Here is a 22,316-nt window from a genome sequence, read left to right as displayed (position 1 = left end):
CCACCTTACAATCTCATTCTTCTGTAATCTAAGGAGTGTTAATTCATGCTTGGTTTCAAGATGTTTCACAGATATTTTTAACCTTCTTATTTTAATAAATGCCAAAACAAGGAGAGCATTAAAACAGTGAAAGTACTACTGGAAGCCTATAAAATCATTATGGAAACAAAAATTGTGATTTAAAAAAAAGATACCCCACAAATGAGACATGGCAAAAATAAAAATTCTAAGTATACCTAGAATAAATAGGGTCAATTCTGAACAAAACAAATCCTGCAACTTGTGAATAGTGCTAATATGTGCCTTTGCAATAAAGAATAATCAGGAACTGAAGAGGAAAAATGGTGAAGAAACTGAAGGACTTAATCTGTAACTACTGAAAGCGCATGAAGAGTCAATGCCTAATGTAATTCAAGCAGAGCTAGTTTGTTTTGTGTGTGTGTTTTTAGGAATTTAAACTCAAACATAGTTAAGTTTATTGGTAGAAAATCTGTCACAGACTGAATAGTTCAAAAGGTTCTAAGTCTGTTTAAAAATGTCTTTCATCAAACCAAACAGCAGAGTGACAATGTTCATATTGTATCTAGATTAAGCTTCCTATGATACTTGTAGAGATCATCGATATATCAATAAGCTCAGTGTGGAGGAAGAGTATTTGACTTCCCTTATTCACTATGCAGAATTTTACTATTGATGAAGCTATTCCATTTTGGAACATAATGCCCTATTTTATCTTTTTAGTATCTAATGTATGTTTTATAGTACATAACACATTTATAATATATAATAATATATAATATGATATAACGTAATATAACATAACATATAATAGTGCCCTTATAAATTAGGGCACTATTTTCCAAAAAGGACAAGACTATATATTACAGACTACACATACACACACCTACAGACACACACATGAACACACAGAGAGTATTTAAAAGATATAAGGATTGGGATGCCTGGGTGGCTCAGTTGGTTAAGCAGCTGCCTTCGGCTCAGGTCATGATCCCAGCGTCCTGGGATCGAGTCCCACATCGGGCTCCTTGCTCAGCGGGGAGCCTGCTTCTCCCTCTGCCTCTGCCTACCACTCTGTCTGCCTGTGCTCATGCTCGCTCTCTCTCTCCTCTCTCTCTAACAAATAAATAAATAAAATCTTAAAAAAAAAAAAGATATAAGGATTAACTTACTCCTTTCTGGTAGAAATGTACCTGTGTTCTACAAAGGTCAATTTCTCTTGGTTTCTTTGGACTTAGGAACAAACTAGTTTACAAAAAGACTCTGGGAACCTAACTTGGTCATAAGTGGAGGAATTTCTCTGACGATGATATGGTATTTTGGAAAAGAAAAGATTCCTTTGGTTATGATGACCAAAAGAAACTTTATGTAAGTGGTAGCACTTGGGGTAGATCTTTAAGTACAGACAGGATTCTGACTGTCTGAATGACAAAGAAAAGATGGCACTGGCAAGACACATGGCTCAACGTTCATAGCAGCAAAAGCCACAGTCTCCAAACTGTGGAAAGGGTCAAGATGCCCTTCAACAGATGAGTGGATAAAGAGGATATGGTCCATATATACAATGTAATATTATGCCTCCATCAGAAAGGATGAATACCCAACTTTTTATCACCATTGACAGGACTGGAAGAGATTATGCTGAGTGAAATAAGTCAAGCAGAGAGAGTCAATTATCATATGGTCTCACTTACTTGTGGAGCATAAGGAATTAGATGGAGGACATTGGGAGAAGGAGAGGAGAAGGGATTTGGGGGAAATCAGAGGGGGAGCTGAACCATGAGAGACTATGGACTCTGAGAAACAAACTTAGGGTTTTGGAGGGGAGGGGGGTAGGGGTTTGGGTGAGCCTGATGGTGGGTATTAAGGAGGGCACATATTACATGGAGCACTGAGTGTGATGCATAAACAATGAATCTTAGAACACTGAAAAAAATAAAGTTTAAAAAAAGGACACAAGGCTCAGAAAATCAACACGATTTTAAATGCACAGAAAGTAAACCTCTGAAACAGTAATTAAGAAATTAATGAGTAAGCATGCTGAGGCTATGAAGAGTCTTGAATTAGACTCTTCTAACTAGTCAGTATGGAGAGCCTAAGGAATTTTAAACAAGGAGACTAACACAATCAGTGTCTAACCCTTATATATAGTCAATAAATACTTTAAAAAAAAACTAGTAAGTAAATAACAAGTGAAAGAATGCAAACTGTGATTCAGATAGGATAATCTGAGGTTATATGCAGGATACATCAGAAATATAGAAGATATTCCAGGAGATATACAAACAAAGGTATCAGGAGTTTCAGAAAAAGAATCACTTTGGACAAGAATGAACAGATAGAGACCAGTTAGGAGTTACTTGTAATAATACAGGTAAAATAATAACATTGTAAGGCTAGTGGCTATAAGTCCATAAGGAAAACAAAAGATGTACTTAACACTGCAAAGTAAGAATCAACAAGACTTGATGGAAGTTGAGGAGGAAAGTGACATCAAATATTTATTGACTACTTATTACATATTATTTTAAAGTTTCCAGCTGGCTGACCAGTAGAATGATAAAAAGATATTACACTGTATAATAATAAATATTATTTCTCATAATATTTATCTCTCATAATATCTCTATTTTCCCACAGTCTACACATCTACCAACTCCACTTTTACCACTAAAATAATTTTAAGTAAATTAAAAAACCAAGAGGTCATGTAAGCATATCTAGTAAAAAGCATCTAGGTACAGGAATAGTTATTTTTAATTTTTTTTAAATTTATTTTCAGCATAACAGTATTGTTTTTGCACCACACCCAGTGCTCCATGCAATCCGTGCCCTCTCCAATACCCACCACCTGGTTCCCCAACCTCCCACCCCCCGCCCCTTCAAACCCCTCAGATTGTTTTTCAGAGTTCATAGTCTCTCATGGTTCACCTCTCCTTCCTATTTCCCTCATAGGAATAGTTTTAAAACAAAGGACATATCTACACTCAAAGGTACTGAGAAGAGAAATTGAGAACATAAAGTTGAATGGCATTAAGTCCAATGACAATTTAGTAAATACTCTATTGCTAAACACAGAGAAGGAATTAAAATATCCTCTTATGCAAATTACTGTTAAGTCTATTTTACTCAGTTAAAAACATATACAGTATTTGTATTATTTGTACAAAATATACAATAAAAAAATATCCTGTTCTGTATGCATACTTTTGGGAATAATTAGTGGCTTTAACTTTTTATACTTCAAGATATCCAACTTTCAATTCTGAAGAGATGTATAATTTAAAACAACCATATACAAATATAAAAATTGCTAATAATGTGTGATTTTTACCAAATCAGAGGAGGTGTAAATACACTTCAAAACTGAGTATATGACAACTCCTGGCACATCTGTGCACACATCTTTTTAAGTTGTTGGAACTAAAATTTCCTTGTAAAACTTACACCCAAGGTATCACACACATATACATGTTCTTATGTATATATTATATATATGTTATATATATAAAATACACATATATTTTTAAATTGCTCTCTACTGGATGCTAAAATTTTAATAGCCTTGAGGCAAAAGACCAAAATAGGTTTTATTAAAATAATGTTTCTTGTAAATGAATTTCCTAGAACCAGACATTTTTTACATGTCACATCTCTAAAATTCTTTGACTCTCTAGTTATAAATATAAAAACCAAAGCAATTTCATTGTGATTATTCTAAAAAATAAATTATTTCAGATAAGTAGTATTTTAAAATATTTACCAACTGTGTGAGCACTTTAACATCAAAAGAATGACTAGTTGCTTGAACATTTCCTCTAGATTTTTTCTGAAAAAACACAAAAGTTAAAAGCTAGATTACTGAGACTGAAGTAGAATACAAAAGACACTTTAGGAACTATCCTACATATATTAAGTAACTTAGAGGAAAAAAATCTTATCACTTGTTTTATATTGGCTTTTTCTATAGATATGTCACTTTGTGTACTGTCTATCAATCAATGTGTACCCTTAAAAACCATTAATTCTCTACTTTTATTCCTCTAAAACAAGGATTGGCAAACTGTGGCCTACATCAAAGCCAGACTACCTCTCATCATTTTAAATAAAGTTTTACAGAATACAAAAAAATCATTCATTTACATGTATTTGTGGCTGCTTGTTGAATAATTGCTGGAGACCTTGTAGCCCACAAAGTCTAAAATATATACTATTTGCTTTTTTACATAAAGTTCACTGACCCTCACACTAAAGGGAGAGATTACCAAAGCTCCTCTTCAGATATATCAAAGCTATTTTAGAAGCCTGTATAGATTCCTTCTATAAAATGGCCAAATTTAGTCTTTAAACTGCTATCAAAGTAGAACATGTACCTTTAGTTTTAAGCAAGCAGTTTACAATTGGGAAATTAGAATTTAGATGACATTCCTTTATTCAGGTTTCAGGATTCCAATTAATTCAGAAATAATCTCCAATCATTTTCTGACAAAACATTTATTTGCCCTTTACTTTAAAAGACCTTAAGGGGCCGGCGGGGAAAAGACCTTAGAAATAAGTAGATGGAAACTGTTTTCAGGAAGGCAAGAACTAAAAAAAAGTCATCTTTTATTAGTAAGCTGATTTTCTCTCAACTCACCTGTCCTTCTAACAGATCACCATCTTCATCTTTAACTTGTCCATTAATCAAATAAACACCATTTTCTATTTGCTTAGCCCAGCGTGCAAGTCCATTCTTAAAAGGAACACAAGATGGATATCTTTCAGATATAATGTCATTTCAATTAATCTCCCTAGGGCCCACTTTTTTCCACCTAATATACTGAAATGTTAATGTGGTAATCAGTAATGTGGTATTTATTTCTTGAGTTAATATTTTGCAATTTTTTTTCCTTCATATATATATATTTTTTTTTCCTTCATATATTTTTTCCTTCATATATTTTTAAAAAATGTCTGCTTATAGTTGACACACAATGTTACATTAGTTTCAGGTATACAACATAGTGATCCAATTTATTTATACATTATGCTATACTCACAAGTGTAGCTACCATCTATCACCACACAACAGTATTATAATATCACTGACTATATTCCCTATGCTTGACTTTGTTCAGTCTCATAAACAGCAACAAAAAAAGTATATCCCCAAATTTTGGCAACTTACCCATATTAAGTAATAGTTTTTCTAATCTTTATCCCAAATAACATTCATATCACACACTTAGGAGGCTTAATAACTACATGATCACAGTCAAATAAAATTCAATAATTCCCATTATATGAAAAGTGAGAAAAGAGAAAAAATCTCAAGAATATATAAAGCAGTACTAAAGAGGAAAAAATAAGCAAGTTCCATTTGCTTCCACAGGAAAAAAGAAGAGAAATGAGATAATGAATAAAAGAATGGTATAGAAATACAAGAGGGCTGGAAAGAAGAAAATAAAACTAAAGACCAAGAGGAAAAAAAAAAAGACCTAACAGTATACTTTTTATATAATTAAATTTTATGTAACTATATTTTACAATATACTTAACTACATATTAATCAACAAATATTTATGAAGCACTTATTATGCTAAATACATTAGTAATATAATGCTGTCCTATCTCTAAATTTCTAATTTGGCTGGGGTAATACATTAGCCACCCATAATATCATTATAATTAGCATGCAATTTTTGAGAATTACAAAATGAATGGCATAGACAACCAGAATAAAAGCAGATTATCTGTTCAGTGATCACTAAAGAAAATTCGTTTTGCCCTGATACCTTTGTATTTTTCTCCAGAGTATAGCTGACAGAAGTGGTAGACAGCGGGATGTGAATATTAATATGAACTATACACTCTAATGAAAGCCATGAAGTTGATAGTCCATTTTGATACTTCCAATCTGCTGGTTTTGCTGAACTCTTTAGCAGTGGGGAAGGTGGAAAAACATAAGATACATGATTTAGGTAAAATACATGGATCAATAAAATATCACAAAATGTACAACCTAATAACTCATACAAACTGATATTTAACATATTTGGTTAACTTCTTTCAACACAGGGCAACAGGTTAAAACTAAATAGAAATAAATCATGCATTAAATTCACTATTCTTTAATACATTCCAGGCAGCCTTGGCAATTCCAACCCCTAGTGCTAGGTGGAAAAGAATCAGATAATTCATGTAGAATTCTGACAAGTCCTCTGGTTCTCAGCTGCAACTTCAACAGCGTCAATTCGGAAGCTTCTGTGTGGAGCAAATAATCAACTGAGTAGCTATCAGGTGCCAGATGTTCTCCTTTCTGTCCTATCCTTGCTAACACAATACTGTGAAGTTACTTTTTCATATTGTTTTTAGACACCATAGCAAAATTTTAGTCTGGATTCTTCTAGTAGGTAGCCTGCTTACTAGGCAATGTAACTACCAAAAGCCCAGATGCTTTTACTACCAGCCTCTCAGATATAATATTAAACACATAAATAGGCAGAGAGTGCTTAAAAAAAAAATATTTGAACAATGAAAAAAAAATTTCCTTGTTCTAATGAAATTAATTATACTTCCAAAATAAAAAGTAAAGCTGGTTGTGGACATTGATAGGAAGTGAAAGCACCAAATATTATTAAAACTAAATAACTGAATTTTATTTTAAAAATACTTTGTAATACAAAAATCTTTAAAAAGCAATTTTTCTTACCTTTGGATCATGGATATCATAAGTTCGACAAAATATTCTTTATGAATTAAGGACAGAAATAACCAAAAAAAGAGAAGTAATTCTTGATAATCAAAAAAAAATAAGCCATCAAAAAATAAAAATAAAGTATGTGCATCCAAGAATTTTTATAAAACCATACTTCATATACTAAAATATATACACATATATATCTATATGTACGTTTGCACAAATACATACATAACTTGTAAATAAGCACATATATATTTTCACATTTTGTATAAACTAATATATATGTACACAAAAACCGCTCTGACTATAAAACTTGTAGTGCTTTAAATTATTCCCTATTGCTTAAAATCCTGCTAATCACAATGAATAGAATGGAAGCACTTGCAAAATTTTCCTCAAATACACATCCTCTATAACAAATAGGAGTTCTGGGAAGCCTGGGTGGCTCAGTCGGTTAAGCAGCTGCCTTTGGCTCAGGTCACGATCCCAGAGTCCTAGGATCAAGCCCTGCATCGAGCTCCCTGCTCAGCGGACAGCCTGCTTCTCCCTCTCCCTCTGACAGCTGCTCTGCCTATTTGTGCTATCTCTCTGTCAAATAAATAAATAAAACAAATAGGAGTGCTGTTTTGAATGCAGTCAAGTCTGAAAATGTTCATTGGGTCAAAGGCCCAGTGTACATAAAACTTTTAAATACCAAAGGAGTTACAAGCTCAGCTTCTGCAGGAATTGAATTTTGTCTTTTCAAGCCCTAATTTACTGGTTCCTTGCACCACTTCGCTCCCCTGGTGTGGCTGCTCCAGCTTAGGAGGTACTCTTGTCCCTGAAAGATGTAGAGAAAAGAACCCTAAGAAGGCTTTTAGTATCACTTGATCTCGGCTAAAGACATAAAAATTTCTTGGGTGTCCTACACTGTCCACCTCAGTTTGGAGGTGAACTACCCATTACTTTTAGTCATTATTTTGCCTAAGCTGTCAGTTGGGCATTGACCTCTCTGTAGAGGACCTATGAACATTAAAAAATGGGGTAGTTGGCTGGTAAAGAGCTCAGAACCCCAGTCCTTGCCACCTTTCTCAAACTCTATAACAATCCTAAAACATGATTAAAGCCATTGTTATGGGGCCCCTGGGTGGCTCAGTGGGTTAAGCCTCTGCCTTCAGCTCAGGTCAGGATCTCAGGGTCCTGGGATCAAGGCCCGCATCGGGCTCTCTCTTCCTCCCCAACCCACCTGCCTCTCTGCCTACTTGTGATCTCTGTCAAATAAATAAATAAATAAATAAAGCCATTGTTACTCTTACTATTGTTGGCAGTCCTGATTATGTATTATTTACAGAAAAAACTTCCAAATTACACCTATTTTAAAAATACAATATAAATTGGGGCACCTGGGTGGCTCAGTGGGTTAAAGCCTCTGCCTTCGGCTCGGGTCATGATCTCAGGGTCCTGGGATCAAGCCCCACATCGGGCTCTCTGCTCAGCAGGGAGCCTGCTTCCCTTCCTCTCCCTCTGCCTGCCTCTCTGCCTACTTGTGATCTCTGTCTGTCAAATAAATTAATAAAGCGGGGAGGCCTCAAGATGGCGGAGAAGTAGGAGGCTGAGATGACATCAGGTAGCAGGAGATCAGCTAGATAGCTTATCTAACCATTGCGAACACCTACAAATCCAACAGGAAATCAAAGAGAAGAAGAGCAACAATTCTAGAAACAGAAAATTGATCACTTTCTGAAAGGTAGGGCCTGCAGAGAAGCGAATCCAAAGTGACGGGAAGATAGACCGTGGGGGAAGGGGCCGACTCCCGGCAAGCAGTGGAGCAACAGAGCACAAAATCAGGACTTTTAAAAGTCTGCTCCACGGAGGGACATCGCTCCAGAGGCTAAACCAGGGTGAAGCCCACGCGGGGTCAGCGTGGCCTCAGGTCCCGCAGGGTCACAGAAGGATTAGGGGTGTCTGAGTGTCGCAGAGCTCACAGGTATTAGAACGGGGAAGCCGGCTACAGAGACAGAGCCGAGGAGTGAGCTCTCAGCTCGGGTTACCTTGAACCGGTCGCAGGCTCGGTCAGCTCGGAGCACGGCCAGAGGCCAGGGTGACGGGAGTAACTGGGCGCTGTTCTCTGAGGGCGTCTGAGGAGTGAGGCCCCTGGCTCTCGGCTCCTCCGGGCCAGAGACCGGGAGGCCGCCATCTTCATCCCCGTCCTCGGAACTCTACGGAAAGCGCTCAGGGAACAAAAGCTCCCGAAAGCGAACCCAGGCGGATTACTCAGACAGGCCCCTGGTAAGGGCGGTGCAACTCCGCCTGGGGCAAAGACACTTGAGAATCACTACAACAGGCCCCTCCCCCAGAAGATCAACAAGAAACCCAGCAAAGACCAACTTCACTCGCCAAGGAGAACAGAGGAATTCCAGAGGAGGAGAAAGCAAATCTTATCTGGACAAAATGACAAGGCGGAAAAACTCACCACAAAAAAAAGAACAAGAGGCAGTACCGAAGGCTAGGGACCTAATCAACACAGACACTGGTAATATGACAGATCTAAAGTTCAGAATGACGATTCTCAAGGTTCTAGCTGGGCTCGAAAAAGGCATAAAAGGTATTAGAGAAACCCTCTCCGGAGAGATAAAAGCCCTTTCTGGAGAAATAAAAGAACTAAAATCTAACCAAGTTGAAATAAAAAAAACTATTAATGAGGTGCAATAAAAAAATGGAACCTCTTACTGCTAGGATAAAGGAAGCAGAAGAAAGATATAGTGACATAGAAGACCAAATAACAGAGAATAAAGAAGCTGAGCAAAAGAGGGACAAACAGCTACTGGACCACGAGGAGAGAATTCAAGAGATAAGTGACACCGTAAGACGACACAACATTGGAATAATTGGGATTCCAGAAGAAGAAGAAAGAGAGAGGGGAGCAGAAGGTATATTGGAGAGAATTTCCCTAATATGGCAAAGGGAACAAACATCAAAATCCAGGAGATGCAAAGAGAGCCCCTCAAAATCAATAAAAATAGGTCCACACCTCGTCACCTGATTGTAAAATTTACAAGTCTTAGCGACAAAGAGAAAAACTGAAAGCAGCCCGGGAAAAGAAGTCTGTAACATACAAGGGTAAAAACATTAGGTTAGCAGCGGACCTATCCACAGAGACCTGGCAGGCCAGGAAGAGCTGGCATGATATATTCAGAGCACTAAATGAGAAAAACATGCAGCCAAGAATACTATATCCAGCTAGGCTATCATTGAAAATAGAAGGAGAGATAAAAAGCTTCCAGGACAAACAAAAACTGAAAGAATTTGCAAAGACCAAACCAGCTCTGCAGGAAATATTGAAAGGGGTCCTCTAAGCAAAGAGAGACCCTAAAAGTAGTAGATCAGAAAGGAACAGAGACAATATACAGTAATAGTCACCTTACAGGCAATACAATGGCACTAAATTCATATCTCTCAATACTTACCCTGAATGTTAATGGGCTAAATGCCCCAATCAAAAGACACCGGGTATCAGAATGGATAAAAAAACAAAACCCATCAATATGCTGCCTACCAGAAACTCATTTTAGACCCAAAGACAGCTCCAGATTTAAAGTGAGGGGGTGGAAAACAATCTACCATGCTAATGGACATCAGAAGAAAGCAGGAGTGGCAATCCTTATAGCAGATCAATTAGATTTTAAGCCAAAGACTATAATAAGAGATGAGGAAGGACACTATATCATACTCAAAGGAACTGTCCAACAAGAAGATCTAACAATTTTAAATATCTATGCCCCTAACGTGGGAGCAGCCAACTATATAAACCAATTAATAACAAAATCAAAGAAACACATCGACAATAATACAGTAATAGTAGAGGACTTTAACACTCCCCTCAATGAAATGGACAGATCATCTAAGCAAAAGATCAACAAGGAAATAAAGGCCTTAAATGACACACTGGACCAGATGGACATCACAGATATATTCAGAACATTCCATCCCAAAGTAACAGAATATACATTCTTCTCTAGTGCACATGGAACATTCTCCAGAGTAGACCACATCCTGGGTCATAAATCAGGTCTCAAGCGGTATCAAAAGATTGGGATCATTCCCTGCATATTTTCAGACCACAATGCTCTGAAGCTAGAACTCAATCACAAGAGGAGATTTGGAAAGAACCCAAATACATGGACACTAAACAGCATCCTTCTAAAAAAATGAATGGGTCAACCAGGAAATTAAAGAAGAATTGAAAAAATTCATGGAAACAAATGATAATGAAAACACAACGGTTCAAAATCTGTGGGACACAACAAAGGCAGTCCTGAGAGGAAAATATATAGCGGTACAAGCCTTTCTCAAGAAACAAGAAAGGTCTCAGGTACACAACCTAAACCTACACCTAAAGGAGCTGGAGAAAGAACAAGAAAGAAACCCTAAACCCAGCAGGAGAAGAGAAATCATAAAGATCAGAGCAGAAATCAATAAAATAGAAACCAAAAAAAACAATAGAACAAATCAACGAAACTAGGAGCTGGTTCTTTGAAAGAATTAATAAGATCGATAAACCCCTGGCCAGACTTATCAAAAAGAAAAGAGAGAGGACCCAAATAAATAAAATCATGAATGAAAGAGGAGAGATCACAACTAACACCAAAGAAATACAGACAATTATAAAAACATACTATGAGCAACTCTACGCCAACAAATTTAACAATCTGGAAGAAATGGATGCATTCCTAGAGACATATAAACTACCACAACTGAACCAGGAAGAAATAGAAAGCCTGAACAGACCCATAACCAGTAAGGAGATTGAAACAGTCATCAAAAATCTCCAAACAAACAAAAGCCCAGGGCCAGACGGCTTCCCGGGGGAATTCTACCAAACATTTAAAGAAGAACTAATTCCTATTCTCCTGACTGTTCCAAAAAATAGAAATGGAAGGAAAACTTCCAAACTCATTTTATGAGGCCAGCATCACCTTGATCCCAAAACCAGACAAGGATCCCATCAAAAAAGAGAACTACAGACCAATATCCTTGATAAACACAGACGCGAAAATTCACACCAAAATACTGGCCAATAGGATCCAACAGTACATTAAAGGGATTACTTACCACGACCAAGTGGGATTTATTCCAGGGCTGCAGGTTGGTTCAACATCCGCAAATCAATCAATGTGATACAATACATTAATAAAAGAAAGAATAAGAACCATATGATACTCAGTAGATGCTGAAAAAGCATTGACAAAGTGCAGCATCCCTTCCTGATCAAAACTCTTCAAAGTGTAGGGATAGAGGGCACATACCTCAATATTATCAAAGCTGTCTATGAAAAACCCACTGCAAATATCATTCTCAATGGAGAAAAACTGAAAGCTTTTCTGCTAAGGTCAGGAACACTGCAAGGATGTCCATTATCACCACTGCTATTCAACATAGTACTAGAAGTCCTAGCCTCAGCAATCAGAACACAAAAGGAAATTAAAGGCATCCAAATCGGCAAAGAAGAAGTCAAACTATCACTCTTTGCAGATGATATGATACTATATGTGGAAAACCCAAAAGACTCCACTCCAAAACTGCTAGGACTTGTACAGGAATTCAGTAAAGTGTCAGGATTCAAGTCAATACACAGAAATCAGTTGCATTTCTTTACACTAACAACAAGACAGAAGAAGAGAAGTTAAGGAGTCAGTCCCATTTACAATTGCACCAAATACCATAAGATACATAGGAATAAACCTAACCAAAGAGGCAAAGAATCTATACACAGAAAACTATAAAGTACTCATGAAAGAAATTGAGGAAGACACAAAGAAATGGAAAAATGTTCCATGCTCCTAGATTGGAAGAACAAATATTATGAAAATGTCTATGCTACCTAAAGCAATCTACACATTTAATGCAATCCCTATCAAAATCCCATCCATTTTTTTCAAAGAAATAGAACAAACAATCCTAAAATTTATATGGATCCAGAAAAGACCTCGAATAGCCAAAGGAATATTGAAAAAGAAAGCCAAAGTTGGTGGCATCACAATTCCAGACTTCAAGCTCTATTACAAAGCTGTCATCATCAAGACAGTATGGTACTGGCACAAAAACAGACACATAGATCAATGGAACAGAATAGAGAGCCCAGAAATAGACCCTCAACTCTATGGCCAACTAATCTTCGACAAAGCAGGAGGGATTGTCCATTGGAAAAAAGACAGCCTCTTCAACAAATGGTGCTGGGAAAATTGGACAGCCACATGCAGAAAAATGAAATTGGACTATTTCCTTACACCACACACGAAAATAGACTCAAAATGGATGAAGGACCTCAATGTGAGAAAGGAATCCATCAAAATTCTTGAGGAGAACACAGGCAGCAACCTCTTCGACCTCAACTGCAGCAACTTCTTCCTAGGAACATTGCCAAAGACAACGGAATCAAGGGCAAAAATGAACTATTGGGACTTCATCAAGATCAAAAGCTTTTGCACAGCAAAGGAAACAGTTAACAAAACCAAAAGGCAACTGACAGAATGGGAGAAGATATTTGCCAACGACATATCAGATAAAGGGCTAGTATCCAAAATCTATAAAGAGCTTAGCAAACTCAACACCCAAAGAACAAATAATCCAATCAAGAAATGGGCAGAGGACATGAACAGACATTTCTGCAAAGAAGACATCCAGATGGCCAAGAGACATGAAAAAATGCTCCACATCGCTCGGCATCAGGGAAATACAAATCAAAACTACAATGAGATACCACCTCACACCAGTCAGAATGGCTAAAATTAACAAGTCAAGAAATGACAGATGCTGGCGAGGATGCGGAGAAAGGGAACCCTCCTACACTGTTGGTGGGAATGCAAACTGGTGCATCCACTTTGGAAAACAGTGTGGAGGCTCCTCAAAAACTGAAAATAGAGCTACCCTATGACCCAGCGATTGCACAGGTATATATCCTAAGGATACAAATGTGGTGCTCCGAAGGGGCACTTGCACCCAAATGTTTATAGTAGCAATGTCCACAATAGCCAAACTATGGAAAGAACCTAGATGTCCATCAACAGATGAATGGATAAAGAAGATGTGGTATATATACACAATGGAATACTATGCAGCCATCAAAAGATATGCAATCTTGCCATTTGCGACGACGTGGATGGAACTAGAGGGTATTATGCTTAATGAAATAAGTCAATTGGAGAAAGAAAACTATCATATGATCTCCCTGATATGAGGAAGTGGAGATGCAATGTGGAGGGGTTGGCGGGTAGGAAAAGGCAAAATGAAAGAAGGTGGGATTGGGAGGGAGACAAACCATAAAAGACTCAATGTCAAAAAACAGACTGAGGGTTGTTGGGGGGAGGGGGGATGGGAAAGGGTGGTAAGGATATGGACACTGGGGAGGGTATGAGCTATGATGAGTGCTGTGAAATGTGTAAACCTGGCGATTCACAGACCTGTACCCCTGGGATAAAAATACATGATATGTTTATTAAAAAAATAAATTAATAAAAAAATACAGTAATTAATTAATTAAATCTTTTAAAAAGGTTAAAAAAATACAACATAAATTAATGTTTTGGGAAAAAAACTTGCAGAATATTATTTTGATATCATATACTTTAAAATATAAACTCCTAAATAAAAGATACTTTTTTGTGGAAGAACAAATGTGAAGTGTCACTCGTTCTGAGATCTCCTCTTCTGTGAAATTCCATAATCTCCTTTTATTGATAGATTTTTCCATAGCAAATACTAGCTGAAAGGGAACAAAACACACATCAACTTAATGCCAAATAAGAGAACACAAGTAAGTGCAGAAAAAGATAATTATAATGACTCTAAGCTCCCATTGAGCTTTAAAATTCCATGATTCTATCATTAAATTTTGTTTTCTTCAAAACAAAGAGTGAAACTGATTATTAACCTTTTGGATTCCATTCTTAAGAATCTATAAAATTTGGGTTCCAAATATAAAAATATAAATCACTGTCATTTATCAACTGACATGAGGAATTAATTTGGGGTAATTAGCATTTAAGTTTAGAAGTATAGAATAAAGACTGTTTTAATTAGAATGAGAAATGACAAGTGATTTTTAATCTACAAAAATGAAGCATGTCACCCATTTGGGATTTCTTATGAACTACCACAAAAGACATAAGGCACTATGTAAGTACATATAAAATACAGTAGCAGCAAACTGAAAGAAAATCAGAAATAGCGACATACATTTATGCCACAAGTAAGAATTATAGAAATGCATACTTGATATGAGTAGAGGGGTCATAAATTTGACTCTATACTTCCTAATTATAATGTACATAGGGACAAGCCTAATCTGTTACCTAATTCACATGGTCCATAAACTGAACACAACTGATGAAAAGAGGCACAACTTTCTTGATAATGATATCAAAAGAAATTTCTTCAAAGGTGATAGTAGGTAATATAACAAAGTTCTCAACAATGACCTTATGGGAGACACTAGTGTTATAAGATTACTTCTTACAAAGTTCCTCACTATAGACAGCAGAAGTCAAGTCAGAAAACAGAAACTCAATAATGTCTTTAGAAATATAGCATTTCTTAGCATATAAGCCAAGCAGAGAGAGTCAATTATCATATGGTTTTGCTTATTTGTGGAGCATAAGGAATAACACAGAGGACATGGGGAGATGGAGGAGAAGAGAGTTGGGGGAAATTGGAGGGGGAGACGAACCATGAGAGACTCTGGACTCTGAAAAACAAACTGAGGGTTTTGGAGGGTTGGAGGGTGGGAGGTTGGGTGAGCCTGGTGGTGGGTATCATGGAGGGCACGTATTGCACGGAGCACTGGGTGTGGTACATAAACAATGAATTCTGGAAAACTGAAATTTAAAAAATAAATAGGGGTGCCTGGGTGGCTAAGTGGGTTAAAGCCTCTGCCTTCAGCTCAGGTCATGATCCCAGGGTCCTGGGATGGAGCCCCACATCAGGCTCTCTGCTCAGCAGGGAGCCTGCTTCTCCCTCTCTCTCTGCCTGCTTCTATGCCTACTTGTGTCTGTCAAATAAATAAATAAAATCTTTAAAAATAAATAAATAAATAAAAATTAAAAAAAAATACCATCACAGGTCTAGAAATACAGCATTTCTAAAGTCTTATTTGCTTGTTAGGAACAAAAATGATACAAAAGCAAAAGGAAAAGGAAAGAGGACCAACTGTATCTATCTCTCTAGCACTGGGGCTACGTTCACCCGATTCAGTCCAGTGCCAACCACAATAGGATGCACAACCACTGCGATTAAAAACACATACATTTAGTTGATATTTCAAAATGTCAAAGAAGATGAATAACTGTCAAAGATATGTTTAATTAAAATGGAAAAAACAGCAGAAATTTGAGTAACTTGCCAGGGACAGGAATATTTCCATTTTCTTCCCTTACTCCCTCAGGTACAAATTACAAAGATTTAATGTGGGACATTTGACAGGAAAGGTTATAAACCTGGAAGAATCTGTAGAAACTGTGATTCTTATTGGCTGCACACCAGAAAATGTTTTTTGGAGATTCTGGGGGGTTTTACACTTCTCAAGATTATAGGGTCCCCCCTCTCTCGGGGTGGGAAAGAACTTTTAGAAGGCTCCTTTGGATCCTGAGTACTAAAAGAGATGAAAGCTGCCTGCACAAAGTTTGCTTTAGATTTGGACTTAAGGGGAAACAGCTTGAAGACCTTCATATTTATTTACAGACTATGTTACCCAATTTACTGATTTGGGAATTAAAAAAAAAGGTGACTAATGATAAATACTCTGCCCAGGAATGCAGAATAAGTATCTGATTATGTTGTACTCTCAGAATCGTGAGAAAATGGAACAGGTGTAGAATCACAAAATCTATCAATTTCACATTACAGCAATCACATGGAACTAGAAGGAAGTTCTAGCAGAATACTACTATTGTACAAGAAAAACTGTTAAACCACTATAATTTCTCTTGTAATAGTAAAAAATTATCTTTAAACTTAAAGCTGTTTTAAAATACATAGCTTTGATTAAAAATAGAATATTTCAGACTTACTCTACGCAGGGCATTTTGAAAATCATTTCCCATTTCTAAAGTTGTAATGATAAATACTCCAAGAACTAAAAGTCCCCCTGGTAGCATTCTGGACACCTAAAAATAGAAATATAGTATCAGTTAAGATAAGCATTTGTCATTATATGCAATCTTTTGTGTTTGATAAGCTAAATATTAAATCAGCAAACACTCATTGGGTCCCAACTATATGCATAGCATTGAGGTGAGAGCTTTGAAAAATGGGTTAAAATATTGAGAAATGGTTGATAACCTGAGGAATGAGACATCATTATATAAGCAATCTTCCTAGAGTATCCTTAATTTTTTGCCTTTATAACTAAAGCCATTTAATACCATTAATAATGACACCTTTTACTCCTTTCTCATGAGATCACAGATTGAAATATCTTCTAAAAATTTTTTAATGGCTTCTACTGTCACCTAAATAATATATAAATTTATCTGCTACTGGTATTTCAGACTCTCTAAAATCTAGCTAATCTGATATTCAGGGCCTCACTTGGCATTACTTTCCCTGAAATACCATACACATATCTGGCTAACTCTATACCTTCATTCAGACTGCTCCCTCAGCCTACACTAACTTTCCCTTACCTTCTATGTGTCTGAACTCTAATGAATACTTCAAAGTCAGCTTGAGGAAGCTGCCTTCCCTGATACTTTGATCTCCCAACTCCCACAAGACTTTGCTGTAGTTTTCCCATGGAACTTATCATTACTTGTGTGCGATGGTCTGGAAGTTCTTTAAGGGAAGCCTGGGATTTAAAGAGAGGGGCTCTGACCTGAAAATCCATTGTTTCCTATTTTTCACATTTACTTCAATTTTTTACATCTATTTATTATATTGGGTATAAATGTTATTTCCAATTTTTCTTTAAAATAATATTGTAAAAATGTTAGCAAGGCTTTCTGTGTTCATGGGATTATTTGGTTAGAATCAATTTCTTGAAGTGAATTACTAGTTTATGAAGTTATGCCTATTCTTAAGGTTTTTGACCCATATTACCAATTTGTCCTCCATAATATGTTATTTCTCTTCACGTGATTGTGGCTAGTTCCTAATAACACATTAACCTCTTTCCATCATCTAAACTCAGAGATAAAGTGCTTTTTGTGTGCGTACATAGCGCAAACACACACAAAACTGATCAGAAAGTTAAATCTTCTTAGATACCATAGTCTATAACTGAATATATTTACATTGTGTCTCCTTGTGTTTCCCTCTGATTTCATTAATTCTATTCATTATAGTAGCACATATAAAGCAAAGCTTGACATATAAATAAAGAACAAAATTTCCATATTTAGCATGGAAATATGCATATTTTCAAAATCACCAACACATAAAAGTAGCCGTTTCTTTCTAGAGGCAAAAAAGTAACCTACTTTGTTATAAAAATTTTCTTTGTATGCGTACAGATATGACATACATCTCTCTATACATATGTGTGTATATATGCTATATACATTTGTATAAGTATGTAATTTTACGAGAAACAAAAAACAAAACCGGAGTCAAAATTATTTAGAAACCATTGGGAATTTAAGTTTAAAAGATTTAATATTTTCATTAGAAGGTAATATTAAAAATTTCTTAGATTCTTTTACTATACACCAACCCCCATCACAAACACATACACACCTACAGATAAACATGTGCCTCTCTGAAAAATTTAACGTTGATGTGAGATGGAAATGATTACTTTTACCTTACTCTAACATTTCCTATTAATTGACATAATCCATTCAATGACTACTTTTAAGTGTATTTACTCAGCATTCCCTCTTACCCACTCCCAAATCTGTTTCTTCCTATGAGAAGGCCAACACCATCTCCCTAGACATCCAGGTTAGAAATCTCTGTCATCTTTAGCTACTTTCTCAAATGCTCCTCATTCCCAGTCTACTTGGTCCCAAAATCATCTTGCTACTAGCTCTGTGACCACAGTGTTTTGGCAATGAAATTTTAGCTCACTGCATTAGCTAATTCATGCATTCATTTATTCAATTTTGGAGTTCATGTAAACCATGGAAACAGTACGCGTGGCACTAAGGATATAGTCATAAACAAAACAGATGTCACCTATCCTCATGAAACTAAGTCTAGTATGGGCTCACATCATCTTTTTTTGAACGATTACAGTAAATGATGTTCAGTCTCTCTACCTTCCATTTACACTATATCAAGATACTGAAATTATTTTCTCAATTACTGATCAATCATATTAATTGCTTCTCAAGATAGGGAGCTCTGAGAGCTTACCACAGAGCTACTATCTATCAAAGAAATTCCTCACTTCTTAGGATGGCACTCCAAAACCATCTATAAACTGGCCCCTTCCAGCCTTCTGTCTACATAGATTCTTTTACATACCTGTGTTTCAATTATACCCAATTGCTTGCTCTGCCCCAACTCCTTCCCTTAACTTTCATAACTTTGGGTCATTTATTCATACTGTCCTTTGCGTGTTCAGTGTGTTCTCTGATTTCTACTGATAGTCCTACTCATCTTACATGTTCAGAAACTTCTGTGAAGCCATTTGATTCCAGCCATTGGCAAGTACTTAATTATTCAGCATCCTATATTCTTATAGCACTTTCCTACTTTTACCCCATTTCTCTTGTGGTAATGTCTTTCACTTTGGTTACAACATACATTCTAAGGACATTAAAAAGAACCTAACCAAACCATCATTTTATTCTCACAGTACCTATGTTAAGTTTTTGAAACAATCTGACCAGCTTAATACTTAAAAATACTTAATAAAGTAAAAGCTTTAGCAAAAGCTTTTACTTTACTTAAAGTAAAGCTTAATACTTAAAGCTTTTAATACTTAAAAACAAGTATTATTTTAAAGAACACTTGGAAATAAGCTAAAGGACCAATAACAAAAAGAGATTAAAAAACATAAAGGTTTTTAAACATGAAAAAGCATAAAGGTTAAAAATTGAAAAGCATAGCATATAAAATCAAAGGCTTTCAAATCAGACTGCCTGGGTTCAAATCCCAGTTCCATCACTTATTATGTAATCTTGGGTGGGTTATTTAACCTCAAGTAAAAAATGCTTTTTAAAATTAGACACAAGTAGTCAACAAATGAAAAATATAATCATGGACAAAACAGAACAGAAAAATTCTTCTATCACTGATATACTATGCAAGTTTTGAAAAATTTAAAAATGAGTACTCTGAAGACCTAGTCTAGTAACCTGAGGATGAAGTGCTTTTGTTTCGTTGGTCAATAAGCACAACTTAACTATATGAAAAGACAAATATGGTAACCTGGTTGGCATGTTCTGTGGCCCATTCTTCATCCAAGTTCTCCAACTTAGCATTTTGTTGATGTTTGAGGTTCTCATTTTGTTCCTCTTTGGGTGGCGTTCTAGTGGCAAGAATGATATAATCCTTTTGTGAAGAACACTTAAAAACAAATTAGAAAAGCTTATTAGAGTGACATCTGATTGAAGAATATAAAGCTCTTGTGACATGCAAAAACAGTAATATTCATAGCAGCTTAAATTATTAATTATTATAATGGAATCTATAAGAAAAACAAATCGTTTCCCTCGCACATCATTTATTTATATACTTAATATCACCTCCATATTTGTTTGGGTATCTTCAATATGAATCATATAATGGTCCTTATAAACAGCTTACTGGTTGAGTCAATGTACTGTACTGTAACTAAAATATATTTGATCAATTTTCTAGTTATATTTATTTTCTAGATAATCTGAACAGATTGAATCATTCAGCACATATAAAAACTCAGTAAAATAAAGCAACAAAGGACCTTGTATTTCTTACTTCCATTGAAACAATGGTAGTAGGGAACTTGTATATGTGTGTCCACAGAAAAGCAATGGGGATGGGGGATATATAATTGAAGTGATATCAGATTAATTGTTCCTCAGTTTTAATAGCACTTAAATGGTAACCAAAGGTGGGATATATGAAGATAAATTCAGGGAACTTTTAATGGCTCAGTCTCACTACAGTGAGAGTTTGCTGTAAAGAAAAAGTAAAAATAAGGCAGATAAAACCAGTTATTGTGGGGTTATTCTCATACATGACCTGAAACTGCCATTATGAGTGTCACCCTGGAATAGAAAATAAAGGAAGAAAAATTATTTCTACAAAAGTTATTTCCAGAAAGTTACATTCAAATGCACAAGAAAAGGCAGGTGCTGATTAAGCAAGCATGACTTCAAAAAGAAAAAGAAAATGACCCAGAGAGCAGGAAACAGGCAAGCTTGAGGGAAAGAAAAAAGTGATGAACCCTGGAATAAAAAAGAAGAAACGTACTGGAAGGGATGAAAGGGCAGAATAAGGAAATCATGGAAGGAAAACCCTAAATTGTGGGAGACTTGTTTGTAAGATGGTAGTTTTGCCAATTTCTAGAAACAGCCTATGTAAGTAAGACAAGTTTGGAAGAGGGTATTTCTCCCTGATCTTTTATCTTTACTGAAGATGCCTTTCTCTGAGACTCTTATTCCCTTAAACTTTTTCAAATAAAGGGAAATATAAAACCTTAAATAAAAAGTTGCTAACAAAAAGAACCCCATATTGGATGCAAGTAACCTCAATCAAAAAGTAGTTCAGGGAGCCTACGTGGCTCAGTCAGTTGGGCGGCTGCCTTTGGCTCAGGGATCCTGGGATCAAGGCCAGTGTTGGGCTACCTCCTCAGTGGGGTGTCTGCTTCTCCCTTTCCCTCTGCCCCTCCCCCTGCTTATGCTCTGTCTCTCTCTCTCTAATAAATAAATTAAATCTTTTTTAAAAAAGTAGTTCAGATTATTACCAAGAGGGGTAGTTCGGCTGTCTAAGGAATGGCCTCATAGTATAGTGTTACCTGGTGAACGGGACAGGGTATACGGTTCGTCTTACAAGTTAAGAAATCACATTTGTGAAAACCCTGAGAATGACCTGGTCTCTCAGGGCTAGAATGACATTAACTAAGCTCATTCAGAATGATGCTGAAAACAAGAATACCATGAAGGGTATACACATGACTCTTCTTGATAGTACATTCTTTAAAAGCAGATAACGTGTGGCTTCAAATTATAGGAGGAAGTAGCTTCAAAATCTGGGTAGAATCGGAACAAGAGAAGCTAATTACGCAATTTGAAGGTTGTAAGGCATTATGATAAAATATCCAGAAAGAAAATTGTCACAATAGGACTATTTTTGCTACTAGGTATCAAAATCAAATCCTTGGGCCACAGTGTACTCTTCCCTAAATAGTGTTTAGGTGGCATAGCCAGTTTGTCCATGACTCTCCTTTTTTTATTGCTTTCTACTGCTAACCTATCCTGCTGATTACATTTGTCTTCAATTGTAATAAATCAGCAGGTGCTTATGCTTTTTAAAGTAACTGCCCAAATCTTGTTCCATTTTGTATTGATTTTTAAGGATTAATTCGAAAAGGGAAATAACATTTGTTTTATTTGCAAATTTCTATTCCCTCTTCCTCTCTCCACTGAATCAACATTAAAAAAAATTCAGTAAGATGAGTGATTACCATAGCATGTAACAAAAGATATGACCACTA

The 22,316-nt window shown here is 36.1% G+C and overlaps 1 protein-coding gene across 4 annotated transcripts in view; it reads right to left on the bottom strand.

Moving 5' to 3' along the window:
• ODR4 (odr-4 GPCR localization factor homolog) overlaps window positions 1–22,316 on the bottom strand; it is a 44,549-nt gene that overhangs the window by 18,932 nt on the left and 3,301 nt on the right. For all 4 annotated transcript variants that reach the window (XR_007123168.1, XR_007123169.1, XM_047705668.1 and 1 more), the window contains exons 3-9: window positions 20,048–20,185; window positions 16,744–16,839; window positions 14,335–14,441; window positions 6,710–6,746; window positions 5,793–5,933; window positions 4,655–4,750; window positions 3,782–3,847 (exon numbers count right to left, since the gene is read on the bottom strand). Coding sequence is in view for 2 of the 4 variants with exons in the window: in XM_047705668.1 (XP_047561624.1) it covers window positions 3,782–3,847; window positions 4,655–4,750; window positions 5,793–5,933; window positions 6,710–6,746; window positions 14,335–14,441; window positions 16,744–16,839; window positions 20,048–20,185 (681 nt within the window). In the remaining 2 variants the exon portion in view is untranslated. The remainder of the gene's footprint in view (window positions 1–3,781; window positions 3,848–4,654; window positions 4,751–5,792; window positions 5,934–6,709; window positions 6,747–14,334; window positions 14,442–16,743; window positions 16,840–20,047; window positions 20,186–22,316) is intronic.

This window comes from Lutra lutra, chromosome 15 (genome assembly GCF_902655055.1).
Source record: "Lutra lutra chromosome 15, mLutLut1.2, whole genome shotgun sequence".
NCBI classification, from domain to species: Eukaryota; Metazoa; Chordata; class Mammalia; order Carnivora; family Mustelidae; genus Lutra; species Lutra lutra.
This window is presented reverse-complemented; position numbering and strand designations above follow the sequence as displayed.